This window comes from Centroberyx affinis, unplaced genomic scaffold, assembly GCF_046629955.1.
Source record: "Centroberyx affinis isolate AG114_WGS23_722 - 3 ecotype Tasmania unplaced genomic scaffold, CSIRO-AGI_Caff_v1 ptg002252l_1, whole genome shotgun sequence".
Taxonomy (NCBI): Eukaryota; Metazoa; Chordata; class Actinopteri; order Beryciformes; family Berycidae; genus Centroberyx; species Centroberyx affinis.
The window spans coordinates 32,501-46,965 of record NW_027280543.1 but is presented as its reverse complement, the minus strand read 5'-3'; the positions used below and the strand labels follow the sequence as shown (position 1 = coordinate 46,965).

At 43.6% G+C, this 14,465-nt stretch overlaps 1 protein-coding gene across 1 annotated transcript in view; it reads left to right on the top strand.

Moving 5' to 3' along the window:
- LOC139655413 (voltage-dependent T-type calcium channel subunit alpha-1H-like) overlaps positions 1-14,465 on the top strand; it is a gene marked incomplete at its 3' end in the record, with an annotated part of 101,530 nt that overhangs the window by 54,800 nt on the left and 32,265 nt on the right. Inside the window, exons 3-6 of the mRNA XM_071532808.1 lie at positions 4,484-4,595; positions 6,460-6,593; positions 7,248-7,345; positions 14,076-14,235. Coding sequence (XP_071388909.1) covers positions 4,484-4,595; positions 6,460-6,593; positions 7,248-7,345; positions 14,076-14,235 — 504 coding nt within the window. The remainder of the gene's footprint in view (positions 1-4,483; positions 4,596-6,459; positions 6,594-7,247; positions 7,346-14,075; positions 14,236-14,465) is intronic.

Below are 14,465 nucleotides of genomic sequence, written 5' to 3'. Positions count from 1 at the left end.
GTCAATGCAGGCATACATCTCCGTGTGTGTGCATTTGTGTGTGTGTGTGTGTGTGTGTGTGTGTGTGTGGGAGAGCTGAAGACAGAAGGGGGCTCAGAAGGTGTTGACTGCGGAGATTAAAGAGGAATTAGAGGAAGCAGAGCAGAGGGAGCCACAGAGCAACACAGGGGAGAGAGAGAGGGAGAGAGAGAGAGACAGAGAGACAGAGAGAGATCCTCTGAATATTCAAATCTCTCTGTTTAATTCCGGCGCAGATTACAGAATCTTTCATCTGTGAAGGAAGGACCGACCTTAGGTTGCTTGTCAAAGTGCATGCGTCAGTGTGTGTGTGTATGTGTGCGTGTGTGTGTGTGTATGCTTGTTATGCATGTTTTCACTGGAAAGATTTGACCTATTCTCAGCATTTTTAAGCATGTTCTAAGCACATTGTCTTTGTGTGTGTGTGTGTGCGTGTGTGCTTGTTATGCATGTTTTCACTGGAAATATCTATTCTCTAAGCATTTTTTAAGTCTAAGCACATTGTGTGTGTGTGTGTGATTGAAGCATGTAGTGACAGAATGGCCCCCGGGCATTTTTCCATGTGATTGAAGATGTGTTTTTTTCACCGCGGTATTAATCCTCGCAACAACACATTGTAACTGTAACGTTATTGACAATTTTTTTTTATGGCTCTTCGCCCGAGGGCTGTACAGTACGTGTTCTGCACTGATGTAACAGCTAAAGACACAGCACCTAACTCATTTGAAGACCGGGGTATGTACAAGACAATACACAAGCAATCGTCGTAAAGCCTCGGAGCCGTTGTCGCTTCCGCAGAACGGCTGAGCCAAAATGTGAGCTCCCCCCCCCCGGGTGCGAGCGCCGCCTCACAATTGGACTGCCCTTTCCACACGCCACTCACGTCTCCACGTTTGACAGCTTACATTGTCCGCCGCACCGTTCCCTTGTTTTACATACTGTACATGCTCCAAAATGTTCCAAAACGGGCAACGCAGCGTCAGCCAGCCTCTCCGTCTTCCTTTTGTCTCTCCGTGTCTCTCGGGGGCCACTAACAGCGGGTATTCTTCCAGCCTCCCACTGTAGTAGTGCTTTTGTGTTCACTTGGAAATCCAGCTGCAGCACGGCACGACAATAGGCGCTTGGCACGTGCGCAGAGACCCCCTTTATTTCCAGGAACAACGTCCTCCTTCATCATCTAGCGGTCTCTACAATAGAGGATGTTAAGGTGATGTAATGCGCGTTCTGGCGGCCATGTTGGAGGTCCTCAGGTCTTGGGCAATGGCTGAGAATATTTGATTGAATTTCTAGACTTAACGACTCATTTTTGTGCTCTTTTTACTGAATTGAATGAACTGGTCATTTTGACACTGACAAATTGGATCCATAGAATTGTTTATTTAGCTAATGTCAGCCATTTGGTTGGCTAGTTTGGTCAGCTAACCATCACTGTCTTGTTGCTAACACATCTGATTTGCCCGATAACTAACGTTACGAGGCCAGTAGACTAGTAGTGCATAGTAGTTGCATGTTAATGCTAATATTAGTTTGCTGGTTAGTTAGCTAGCTAACAAAGCCAACTAACTGTTTGTTTAGGTCAATCTCGGAACCCATCGTCTATCGGTCTGACGACGATTAGGCTCTGGGGGCCAATATTTCAGGGTTTCCGGTGGAGCCTGAAACTAGCCAACCAAATGGCTGACATTAGCTAAATACACAATTCTATAGATCCAATTTGTCAGTGTCAAAATGACCAGTTCATTCAATTCAGTAAAAAGAGCACAAAAATGAGTCGTTAAGTCTAGAAATTCAATCAAATATTCTCACATCCGGGCCAAGACTTCCTCTCCCGTGCGCCAGTCATTGTTTACAGTCCGATTAGCAACTTGAGACGTGAGAATGGAGTTGGAGTTGAGCGACGACGACTCATATGCAGATATCTGAAAGCCGAAATATCTTATAGATAGATATCTTAGCCGAAATGTCGTCTGGACCTAAAACACCTACAAAAAGTAACGATGTTTGTGTATTGTGTGGAGAAACGTTCGACTCTTGCGTCTCAAGTTTCTAATCGGACTGTAAACAATGACCGGCGCACGCAAGAGGAAGTCTTGGCCCGGATGTCCGCTGGCTACACCGGAAACCCCAAAATATTGGCCGTCGCCCCCAGAGTCTAATCGTCGCCAGACCGATAGACGATGGGTTAACGATTAGGTTAACTGACTTGTAGTGCTTTGTTGTAGTGCTAGTGCTAAAGGAACTAAGACTAAAAACAAGACAGTTTATTGTGTCACAGATCCCTAAATTTGGAAACAACTCTACCTCATCAGACTATTCACTTTTACTTAGAACATTATATCTACATCCACACCACAACTATCTTTTCAAGTAGCCTATATTTCTTTGTCTTCCCCGCTTGTTATATATTTAGCCATTATTTGCATATAGCCATTTCTCCAGTGGACTTCCAGCTGTGGTTGCTGGGAGATTTGTGACACTGCAATGCCTCTATAGAATGATGAGATACTACAGAGATGTACAGTATCAGCACAGCATAACACTCTGAGCATAACGTTCCTGAAATCATGCCTTCCCCGTGTTATACTGAGGAAAAGTAGGGTACATTGAGATGGTAGTAGGCTAAATGTTGAAGAAACAGGCTTGTGACAGAAGAACGCTGCTGGTTCAGATTCCCACTCCAGCTGGGAAATTCAGATTGGGTGGAGAGAATGAGGAACACTCTTGCCTGCCTCAACAGCTACTGTCGAGATGCTGTTTAGGAAGGAACGTATCCCCCAACTGGTTTGTGGCAATTATAGATGTTTTTTTAATATCGGCACAATTGCTTTTTAAAATGGATTACAATGCAATATTTAAATGAACAAAAGTTTCGACAATAGACATTTTAATTGTTTTCTCTTGTCCTGTGTTAAACAAGATCATTTTAGATTTACATTTTAAACATTTAGGTAATGCTGTTATCCAGAGAGCCTTGCAAGAGAATGAGCTTCAGTTCCTAGATCAGCAACATCACAAGCAACCAACAGAAAGGAGTGCAATAGTGTCCTTACAATATTTTTGTGACCATTGGACGATCACATAAGAAAGAAGAGCTAAGAAAATAAATAAAAAGTAAGAGCTAAGCAGAGTGTGAGAATGGATTTTATGTAAGAGCATATAGGCCAGTGTAAGAGCAAATTAGAGTGAGTAGAGGAGGAAGATTTGGGAGAAGGGATATGATTTATTCAATATGGGATATGATTGAATTTACAGTTTCTAATATTGCAGCTTATGCATCCAATGATCCAATGTATCCAATCTAAACTATCCAATGACGTGCACTGTCTAATGCAGGATAGATTTGTAGCATTTGCTGTAGCAATCCACAGAGGATCCTCACTCTAACAGCCATCTGATGCTGAGAAATAAGTTTTAGGTCAGACTGTTTTTGCTGATACGAACTTCTGGCTTTGGCCTCTGGTAACAGCAGTGAGTCCAGCTTGTGCCTGTGTGTGTGTGTGTGTGTGTGTGTGGCATGAACCATATGTCATGTGCATATGTGACCGCATGCATCTGTATGTGTGTGTATGTGTGGCTGCATGTCTGCTTGCGTGTGTGAATAATGTAGAGGACAGTGGTCGCCATTTGTTTTCTTTTGCTTTTACTCCCTTTCTAATTAGAGCAGTACTTCACCCTGGGAATACTTCAATACTGCAACTCAGCACACACACGCACACACACACACACAGGATCAGTGTGTGTGTGTATGTGTGCGCATGTGTGTCTGGGACAAAAGCCAAACTAAAGTAGAAAAACAGCAGCATCAGTGTCTTTTTTTTTCTAGTTGGGGAGACATGATTTAAGGCTATTTCCTGCTCTTGTTCCCTCTGTCATTTTCCCTCTCTCAATCCACTTCACCATCTCTCATTCTCCCTCTCCCTCTCCCTCCCTTTCCTTGTGTCAGTTTCATGGTCTCTCTCCCCATTTCCCCTACTCCCTCTGTCTTCCTCTCTTTCTCATTACGATGATGGGACGCCTTTGTCTTCTAATGTTATTGCCGCGGCAGAGGCGGTGTGACATGCTGTTCACATATTTCATTAGTTTGCTTGTTTTTTTATGGTATGGTGTAATTCATAGGCGCTCGCTGCATCTGCAATATGTTGTCATTACCGCTAAGGGATTTATGAAGATATTCGTCTACAGTAAGAGTCCATAATGTTCAGATGGATGGTAGCAGGGCCTTCTATCCATGCAGTGACTGAATAAAAGAACGGAAAATATACCTTCCACTGGTTGCCTGTACCTTCCTGTCACTTTAGTTAGGACAATACGGTTTATATTTGTCTTGTACATAAGCACCTGGCTCAAGAAGTGGATTCATGGCTTGGACTATGGCTCCTTACTATTCAGGTTTAACGCTGTTCCCCCTCTATTGATGTTGTATTATTGCCTCCATGTGTGTTTCGACCTTAACCTCCACCTCCACGTGGTTCGAGCACGTGTCCATGCTGGTGATCCTGCTCAACTGTGTGACTCTGGGGATGTTCCAGCCCTGCGAAGACGTCACCTGCCAGTCAGAGTGGTGCCTCATCCTCCAGGTTGGTGTGACACCCCTCCCCCTGCACCCCTATCACTGCAACCTATTCGATTCGCTGTGTCTCGAACTCGAACAGCCTACTCACGGTGCTGCGTTTCTCTCATCCTTTTTTTTATGTACTGTATGTGTCAAGTTCCATTTCCTTCCTTTCCATGAAAACACATCATCAAATATTCATGCTATTTTCTACAGTACAATCTAATAAATGGGTCTCTGCTGTGATTGTCAAATCATGGTGGCAGGGTAGCTTTCACCCAGTGGAAGGCTATTGACTAGGCAAAAGTATCCCGTGGTAAAAATACCTCTAATTCCCTCTGTTTTGTTACTTACAACAATAAGCTCTCTCATTGCTCTTGACAGTAAGTTCCCTTAGACAGATCGACCACAGTGTTGGGCCAGCCGATCCCATCTGAATGGGACAAACAGAAATGGTACTTGAAATGCAAGTACCAAGAGAGGTGTCATTTTCTAATCGGTCCACATTGCATAAATCAAAGAGTTTTCGTGACTAGGAACGCTCTGTGGAGAATCCACAAGCAGCAGCAATCATGAGGCCGAAGACTGCGGTGGAGAATTCGAGAACTGTTGCTTGAAGCAGGGTACTTCAAGCAACAGTTCTTTACATTACATCTTTACCTGGTACAGAAGTAATAGAAGCCCCCATCCAGCTTCTGACATGCAGTAGACAACTGTTTCTTGAACGTTATACGGTAGAATAGTTGATATGTTGTAATACAAAACTAGTACCTCAAATAACTGGTTGTCAGACAATTCTAAGGGCCTTCTTTTGTTAATTGTCTGAACAATTTCCCATCTCAAATCTTAGACACCTGACCCTTGACTTCTAATGTGTAGTGGCTGATGATCAGCTTTGTATAATAGTGGAAATATTGCTGAATTAAAACATCTTTCTTAGACGGTGAGCTAACAATGCCTCAGCAGGTGAATTGCCATATTTTCTTCTAATAGCCAGCTTCTCTGGCATCGGATGATGTAATCATTTTAACTCGACATGTCATTACCTTGTGGAGAATTATCACCGCCTCAGAAGATAGCCAGGAGAAAGAATGGCATGTTATTGCGTGGGAGGCATTGTTGTCCAGTGGTTAAAAAGACCGTCCTTCAACCGGAGGACCAGGGTTCAAGCTCCGGGTCAGCAAGCATCTGCCCCACCGCGGCGCCCCTTGTCCGCATAGAGGTCAATGAAACATCATGTTACATTATTATAATGTTTAAATAGTCTGGTTGGCTCAGAGGCAGCGTTTCCATTGTACTGCGTAAAACCTGGTCCAAACTGGCTGGACTGACAGCGGGCCAGAATTTTACAAGGTGGTCAGATCTTGCCAAAGCTGGCCACCAGCTAGACTATGACATAATGGATTAACGATTATTGATTGTAAATATAAAATGCTTTCACAGCCTGTTTTAAGTTGATATCTGTCTCACAATATAAGCACCTGGAAGAGCAATAACAATAAATAGAACAATTCATAAATGAATAATAACGGGAGCTTGATGCATTCTCTTTGGCAGTCTCTTGCTCTAGTGCGGCGTTGATTCTCGGTGTTGTTGGGATGTGCTCATTATTTTCAAATACAGACATTCTTTTGCCATGGTAGCTGTCTAATTAATTGAGACACAAACATAACTATGCTAAGACAGCGCTATGCCCCACTGGGATGGAACAAGCTAATGGAGACAAGGCTTATTTTTCAGACAAACATCTTTCACACGTCTACGGTTTCTTCCAAACATGAGTCTCCATTGATGACTTAACAAGGGCCCGGCCGCATATTTTGGCACAAAAGTTGATTTGCTCTTATTGTTAAACATGAATTTTTAACTCTATGTGTTTATTCATCTAGGTTTTGGACGACTGTATCTTTGCGTTCTTCGCGGTGGAGATGGTCATCAAGATGGTGGCCCTGGGAATCTTCGGCTCCAAGTGTTACCTCGGCGACACGTGGAACCGCCTCGACTTCTTCATCGTCATGGCGGGGTCGGTATCCCACGATGCATTGCTCACACGCCCGTCGGTTTCGCCTCTCTGTTATCTACAGACAGACACTAGCGGTCACCCTAGAAAAAACACAACCTTTAATTTTGTCCTTGTCACTCTGAGGTGAATCAAGATATATGCCCACAGTACACACACACACACACACACACACACATTTCATGCCCAAGGATAGAGTACCTGTATCACACATGACAAAGACGTGTGATACAGGTGCATGTTTTTGTGCCTGTGGGTGTTTGTCTGTGTCTCTATCTGTTTGTGTGAGTGTGTGTGTGTGTGTGTGTGTGTGTGTGTATGTGTGCACGTGTGTGTGCATGTTTGTCCCTGCACCACACCACACCACATGTCATGTTCTAAATAGAATTGATAGTGTCCTTTGCGTAGGTGTCCTGTGTTGGTGTTGCTTTTTGTAGCGCTCTTTCTTTTGCTCTTTTTCTCACTCTCCCTTTCTCTCTGTAAATATTGTCACATTTATGACGTTTGGGTGCTGCAATATAAACAGTGGAGAAAGAGCTTCTGACGATATGTAGTAAAATGTCAATTGTGCTTATGTGGGCTGCGGGCATTATAGATTTTAAACTCTCTCTCTCTCTCTCGCTCTCTCTCTCTCTATCCCTCTCTCCCTCTCTCCAGGATGATGGAGTATTCTCTGGATGGCCATAATGCCAGTCTTTCGGCCATCCGTACCGTCCGAGTGCTCAGGCCGCTACGGGCCATCAACAGAGTACCGAGTAAGTCAATATTTGTCCTTTTGAAGGAGTACACAAAGTTTTTGGGAGACTGGCCCGTTGGTCAACTTACCCGATAAGTGATGAGAGCATAGACACCAAAATCATCCTTGTGTCCCCAGTGGATCGTTCACTTCTTTGCTCCATGCTAACACTTTAGCATACAACAGTGGTTCTGAGTCCTGGTCCTCCAGACCCAGAGCCACGCTGGTTTTCATTCTAGCCATCTAATCAAGGACTGATTTACACCTGAGACACCAGGTGAATGCAATTAACTACCTGGTAGGATAGAAAACCAGCAGTACGAGGACCGGGATTGAGAACCACTGTGTTGAGTGATACTAGGCAAGTAGTATTGTAGTATATATAAGTACAGTATAGCTTTTAGTAATAAAAACTTGATTGTTGTTTTTATTAGGCATTTAAAAATGAAATGTCATTAACTCAATATAGCTGATGTAGCCAGGTTTATTTTTGGAACTATTTCAGATGAGAAACCATATTCATCCACTGCACAGTGATGTTTAGCTGCACCCAGCCTCCCATCACTCACCACCTTCTCCTCCTATGTAAACAAGGAATCATATTGTATATTTTGTGTTTATTTTACACAAAACTACCAGACTTAGCGCCATTTCTTGTTTTCTCACTTGTGAGATAATGCTACTATCCTTCAACTCACTAAAGTTATGCTATGCTAAACTATGCTACAGTTAGCATGGAGCACTGCAGCCAGCAAACTACCGGGGATGACTTTGGTGTCTCTGTTCTCATTGTTTAACAGGTAAGTTGACCAACGAGCCTCTCGAGTCTCTCCAATAGTTGATGTATTCCTTTAGCTGATGTCCCAGGTCGCACCAGCACCAGTGTTGACTGAGGACTTGCACTTAGTTACTCACTTCCTTAAAAGCTCTCTGACAGAAGTGGCCATGAATCCACAGCTAAAGAGGCTCACTAGACAATGGTGTCATAACAATGTAGAAGTTTATTAACCAGCATACATTAGGCAAGGGGCCAGCCGAGGCTGGCAATATCGCTAGCCATCCTGTTACAGTAAATACACCTCTCTAAAACATGTTTTTGCAGACAGGCTTTTATATTATTTTTCATCTTCCTTTCTTTCTTTCTTTCTTTCTTTCTTTCTTGTTGTATTTACCTGTGTTAGTCTGATATAACCCTGTCATGTCTGCTATATTTATTGGTTTAACATAGTGACTTTATTTCTTATTATTAAAAAAAAAAACCCCAAAAAAGTAGATATTTCAGTAGTGATAAAGTAGATCCTTTATTATATTCTGGCATCGGAGAGCACATGGGAGTGACACCAAATCACATCAGTCATTCTCTCAGTCTACAGCACCTTGGAAGCCGGGCTATTAATTTGATCCATACTGATTAAATATACAGTGTGTAGTTTATAGACGTCTGCTTGCTGTCTGGCTGCAGCAAGCCAGAAAACAGACAAACTGAATGTAGCCAAATGATCGCTGTGTATGTGTATGTGTATGTGTGTGTGTGTGTGTGTGTGTGTGTGTGTGTGTGTGTTTGAATTATGACCCCACTTTCCCGGAATAAGGCTGCCGTTAGCATGTGAAAGAGGTTTGCCCGACATGCTCCCACATGAGTGATGGTGATATGGAAATGTGTGTGCATGTGTGTGTGTGTGTGTGTGTGTGTGTGTGTTTATGTGTATGTATCCCTGTGTTCATTTGTGCGTGTCCGTGTCTGTGTGCGGGCGCTTTGGGCGCTGCAGGTAACCCAAACACAGTCATAAAGCACGACAGGTTCTCTGTTTCTCACGAGCTATCGTCACGAACGACACACACACACACACACACACACACACGCACACACACACATGTAAGCAATAAATCCCTCAGAAACCAGCGCTACAGCCGCGGACAGGGTAAAGTAAAACTTATTTTATTGTAACACATTTTCAAGTGCTCCCTGAAGGGGGGCTGATAGAGGGTGGGAGATGGAGAGAGAGAGAGAGGAATGATGATGAGGGTGACAACGGGAGGTGTTACTTGGGGCTGGACACTCAAGGTCAGTGGAGCCACACACACACACACACTCACACTCACACACACACACACACACACACATAATCATACCCCTGGGTCCACAAACACACATCACAAGCATATACAACCACAGTTTTAGAGATACCCTCAGGATGCTTAACACCAGCTTTCCTCTCTCCCTCTCTCTCTGTCTCTCTCTCTCTCTCTCTCTCTCTCTCTTTCTATCTCATTTATACTCTCTCCTAGTTTTTTCACTCTTTCTCTGAAGCTGCCCCTCATCTGCATTTTGATCAGATATGGAGCTGAGAGTTTTTGGGCAGAGGCCAGCCAGGCTAATAGGCGACGAGATTTTTTTTCTCTCCCCACATCGCTCTCTCTGTTTCTCTCTCTCTCTCTCTCTCCATACCTCCATCGCTCTGCCTCTCTATCGCTGTTTATCTTTCGTTCCAAGTGGATGGGAACTGTCCGTTGTTAGACAGATGTTGAATGTGTTTCTGTGCTGTCACCTAGATACAGTGAGCAGTGAGCTCTGTGTTTATGTCATGTTTACGGAGCTGCAGTGTGCAGGGTGTGCAGTTAAATCCTCTGCCAAATGTCTTAAAACACCAGCACACACACAACATACACACACACACAAGACACACAAATACATGCCCACACTCTGCCTTTTTCTCCGTGCTACTACTTCAGTCAAAATTCTACTAAAACTATAAAAAAGCAGTAAAAGTACCTGCAACTCTTACCTGAACGTCTACACTACACTTGACTTATCTGGCCGCCTAAACGACAACTCAACGTGTTTGACTCCTTCAGCCAATGATGTTTCTCGCATTATTACTTCATTACTGAGTGAAATGGCTTGTTCCAAGTAGCTAAATCATTCAGGACTCAGTTAGCTGCTATAGCGTGGCAACAAAATAGTCTGTTAGCTACCAACTAGCAAGCAAGCTAGCTGCTTGTCTTCGAATTCCTAGATAAGCTAACGCTAGCTAGCTTTCTAACATTTAGTTAACTGCATGTAATTGGTACTTCTTAGGTTTATGAAGTGGCTGCCATTAGTTAGATAGCCAGCTAACATTAACCCAACTGACTCTCTCTACAATATTAGCAGTCTAAACCAGATCTTTTTTCTGTCTTCACTTATATCCTTTACATTTCTTTAATGAATTTATCTTTCCTGCTCTTTCAGCCTATTTGTAGTATTCTGTTGCATCATCACACGGCCATCTTAGTAGGAAAATAACAGGTGATTGTAGTCAATTAACAGGTGATTATAATCAAACGACAGCCACAGCCATTGAACTGTCTATACTGTAAGGGACCATAGCCGATTAGTAGGAAATGCATGTGACATCATGGGAATACTAATAACGCTATGCATGTGAAATGCACTAATCATGTCGGCCTACTGTAGCCTTGACTTAAATGTAATATCTTCTTACACGTAAACACACAAACACGTCGGCTACATAGTATATATAATGTGTCAAAGGCGGCATGTACACTATAAGCTAATGCTATGTGAAGGCTATATGTACATTATACCTAAATGAAAGACGTCTTAGCAACATTTGTCAACTGGTCTGACGCTAGGTATAGTAACATTAGGTGAGTAATGTATTGGTTTTCTAGGTTATCGTTGGTCTTGATGTGTTATACTCAACAGGATTTGACGAGAGCAAGCTCACAGCCATTTCAAAGCGCTCACTCATCAGCAGCTTCTCGAGTGTTGAGAAATTAATTTGCGGTCAGCAATTTAAGTCGATCCGAACAAGCTCAAACTTACCTATGCAGACCTGACATTTTAAATCAGCCTGTTTAATTATTCCCAGATCTAATCTAAGATATAGAGGCTGCAGACTAATGAGAAGAGTCCAGACAAGAGCAATCTCTATCGTATTTTTACAAAAAAGACGGGGGGCCAGAATTAATTTTTTATCTCATTTTATCTTTTCATTTCAAGCCCCTAGTTCAAGCTCCCTCTCTCTCTCCACAATCATGCTGCCTTCCACAGCACCTCAAAGCTGTTTAAAAAAAAAAAAAAAAAAAAAAGTTATGATGAACTTTTTAAATCGCCCAGTGACTCAGTCTGTACTTCCTGGAGCAAAATTTCATCGCTAAGCAAGATTATCCCAAACACTTCTTATTTGCTTGAATTGTGTTGTTGCCTGGCAACGTGATGCTTAATAAACAGTTTTCTCAGAAATTCGGTGACTATGGGACTTCACTGATTTCAGTGGCATGCCTCTGTCTGGATAGATGGCCCTTGTCCGTTTCAGTTGCTCTCGTCGACTCTGCCTCTTGTGTGCCGTTCAATTGCATTAGCTTAATTAAACTTCACTTAAAGGAGCATATAATAACTCTATTCTCTGGGAGTTAATGCAGCGTTGATCTTGTTCTGCATCCCTGTCTTGCTGAATCATATCTCCATACCCAAAATCGTGTGTGGGGAACCCATCAGTATTCTGCTTAGTGGCTGCTGCCGCTGCTGCGATCTGTTTGTGTTTGCAGAGCTGAGCTCACTGTTATTGTTTTTATTATAGAGGCATCTGCGTGCTGTTTACTGTGAGTGTGTGTGTGTGTGTGTGTGTGTTTTTCTATATACTGTATGTACGCATATGCATGTGTGTGTGTGTGTGTGTGTGTGTGTGTGTGTGTGGGGAGATATATGTCGAGCATCACATCCACTCTTAAAATGACAACTGAGTTCCCTCTCTCTCCAACTCACTTTCACAAACACACACACACACACACACACGCTAACACTCTGTCATTAGTCTGTCATTAGAAATGTGTGAGGTCACCGCACTTTACCCCTCTATATGTCCCTCTCTGTGTTTTTGAGTGAGAAAACCAGCCAATTGAGAGACATACTGGAAATAGAGAGACAGGCAAACAAGGGGAGATTAAAGGACAGCAAAAGGGTGAGACAGTTTGGCGTTGAGAGAATCCTCTCTAATTTTAATGAGCACAGTGTGACTCCTCCCTGTCTGTCTGACTGACCAGAAGCGATGATGTGGCTGAGTTTCTATTCCACCCCAAGGCCAGCGGGCTAATCTCATTAGAGCTCTGTTTCAATGGACTGACCCTCGCCTGCCTGGCTGCTGTATATCTCACACACACACACACACACACACACACACACACACACACACACATACACGCACCTCTCCGGCGCTACGGCTAAATTGTGATCAGAGAATCACTGAGTGAGGATGGATGGATGGGTTTGGTGTAAATTTATCCTTAATTATGCCATCCCGCACGCGTTTTGGAGACCAAAGCGAAAGTCCCTCACATCGTAGATTTTCTCGGGGGATTTCCTGCAGCGCCACCGTGTAGAAAATATGTCCGGGACAGCAACTTTGTGCCTAATTAGCAATCTGGGAGGGATCTTGTCATGTATTTTTTTTTTTTTTTCCCCCTAAGCCTGAGATGTGTGTGTGTGCATAGACAGAAGCACACACAGCCAAACACACAAACAAGTAGATACACCCTTTATACACTGATGACTCATTGCCTCTGAGCAGGGACAATTAAGACTTCACGGGACAACAAAATCCAGAATCCACTCTCAGGACACTGCCGCTATTTAAACTCTGTCTGTACTTGTAAACAAGATGGTGGGGGTTCAGATCCAGACTCCAACTCTGCTTATTGACTTTATTCTCTTATCAGTTCTTAATAATTCCAAATTCATAATCATAGAATATTGGCAGATCACAATAATGAAACGTTCCATTTCACTTGGAATGCAGTTGGAATTAGTCAAAATGTTGATTTAAGATGGAAGTGCATCAATTATTGTGAGAGTAATAATTGTGATCATAATAAATAGCAAAAGCATTTTAGCCGTAATTGTGCTGCCCTAACCAATTATTTTTATTACTCTTGGAATAAAAGAAATCAGTGTTTCCTAATCCACATAAATATCATTATAGTAATTTGAGAAATTATATTGAGGAGCTTTAGATCTCACCATTCAAATCTGTTGCCACAAAATCGTTTCTCAAAATATGGAATAACAAATGCGGGGGGGGTCGCCATAGCATAACCATAGCTATACGTGTGAGTGTGCACGTGTGTGTGGGAGTGCTGTGAGTGTATATCCGATGTGACAGGGCTGTGAGGTGTGTAAAAAGGGGACAGAACACATTGTCAGGACCTCGGGGACTGGAACCCTCACCCCCCCACCCCCCCCCCGCCCCCCTCGCGCTGACGCTGAACGCAACCGACAACTGGAGACGGATGCGGGTTAGATAATATCGGCCGGGGGGGACGGGGGACGGTTGAGAGTTCAAATCCCAGAGGGTGACGGCATGTCAGACATGTCACTTTCGGTATCGTCAATCCTCGTAAATTACACGGCCAGCCCCCCCCTCCCCCCCCACCCCCCACGGTGGAGGTTGTGGGTTCAAAGCCCGCGAGAGCCATAGAAGTTGTCAGGTAAAATTGTGGCTCTCTGGGTTTTTACGGTGGCCCCGGGGCTAGTTAGGGGCTAGCTGCTGCAAAAGCCAACTACCCATCCTGTATGCAAACTTCTAATATGTATTTATGCCCAAGTGTGTGAAAATAATAACGTTAACGGTCCGAATAATTTCTGAAGACATCTTTATCGTCCGTGTCAAACTGTTTCGTCTTGTTGCCGCGTCAGCATAAACAATTTCTAACTGTGTGTGTGTGTGTGTGTGTGTGTGTGTGTGCAGGTATGCGTATCCTGGTGACCCTGCTGCTGGACACCCTGCCCATGCTGGGGAACGTCCTGCTCCTCTGCTTCTTCGTCTTCTTCATCTTCGGCATCGTGGGGGTCCAGCTGTGGGCGGGGCTTCTGCGCAACCGCTGCTTCCTGGGAGAGGACATCCGAACGTAAGGGATTTTTTCTTTTTTTCATCCTGGGCTTGAAGTAGCTCAGACAGCCTCAAGGTGTTGCTGCTATTTTGTTTTGCCTTAACTTCCGTCTCGAGTCCCGTTCGAAACCTCGGAGGGACCTCGGGATCTGATGCAATAGCTTCCACCTGGGGCATAAAAATACTCAGAGATGTGGAAAAATAGACGGTCAAAAGTTGCATTTTGGTGTTTTAATCCACTTTGAACGT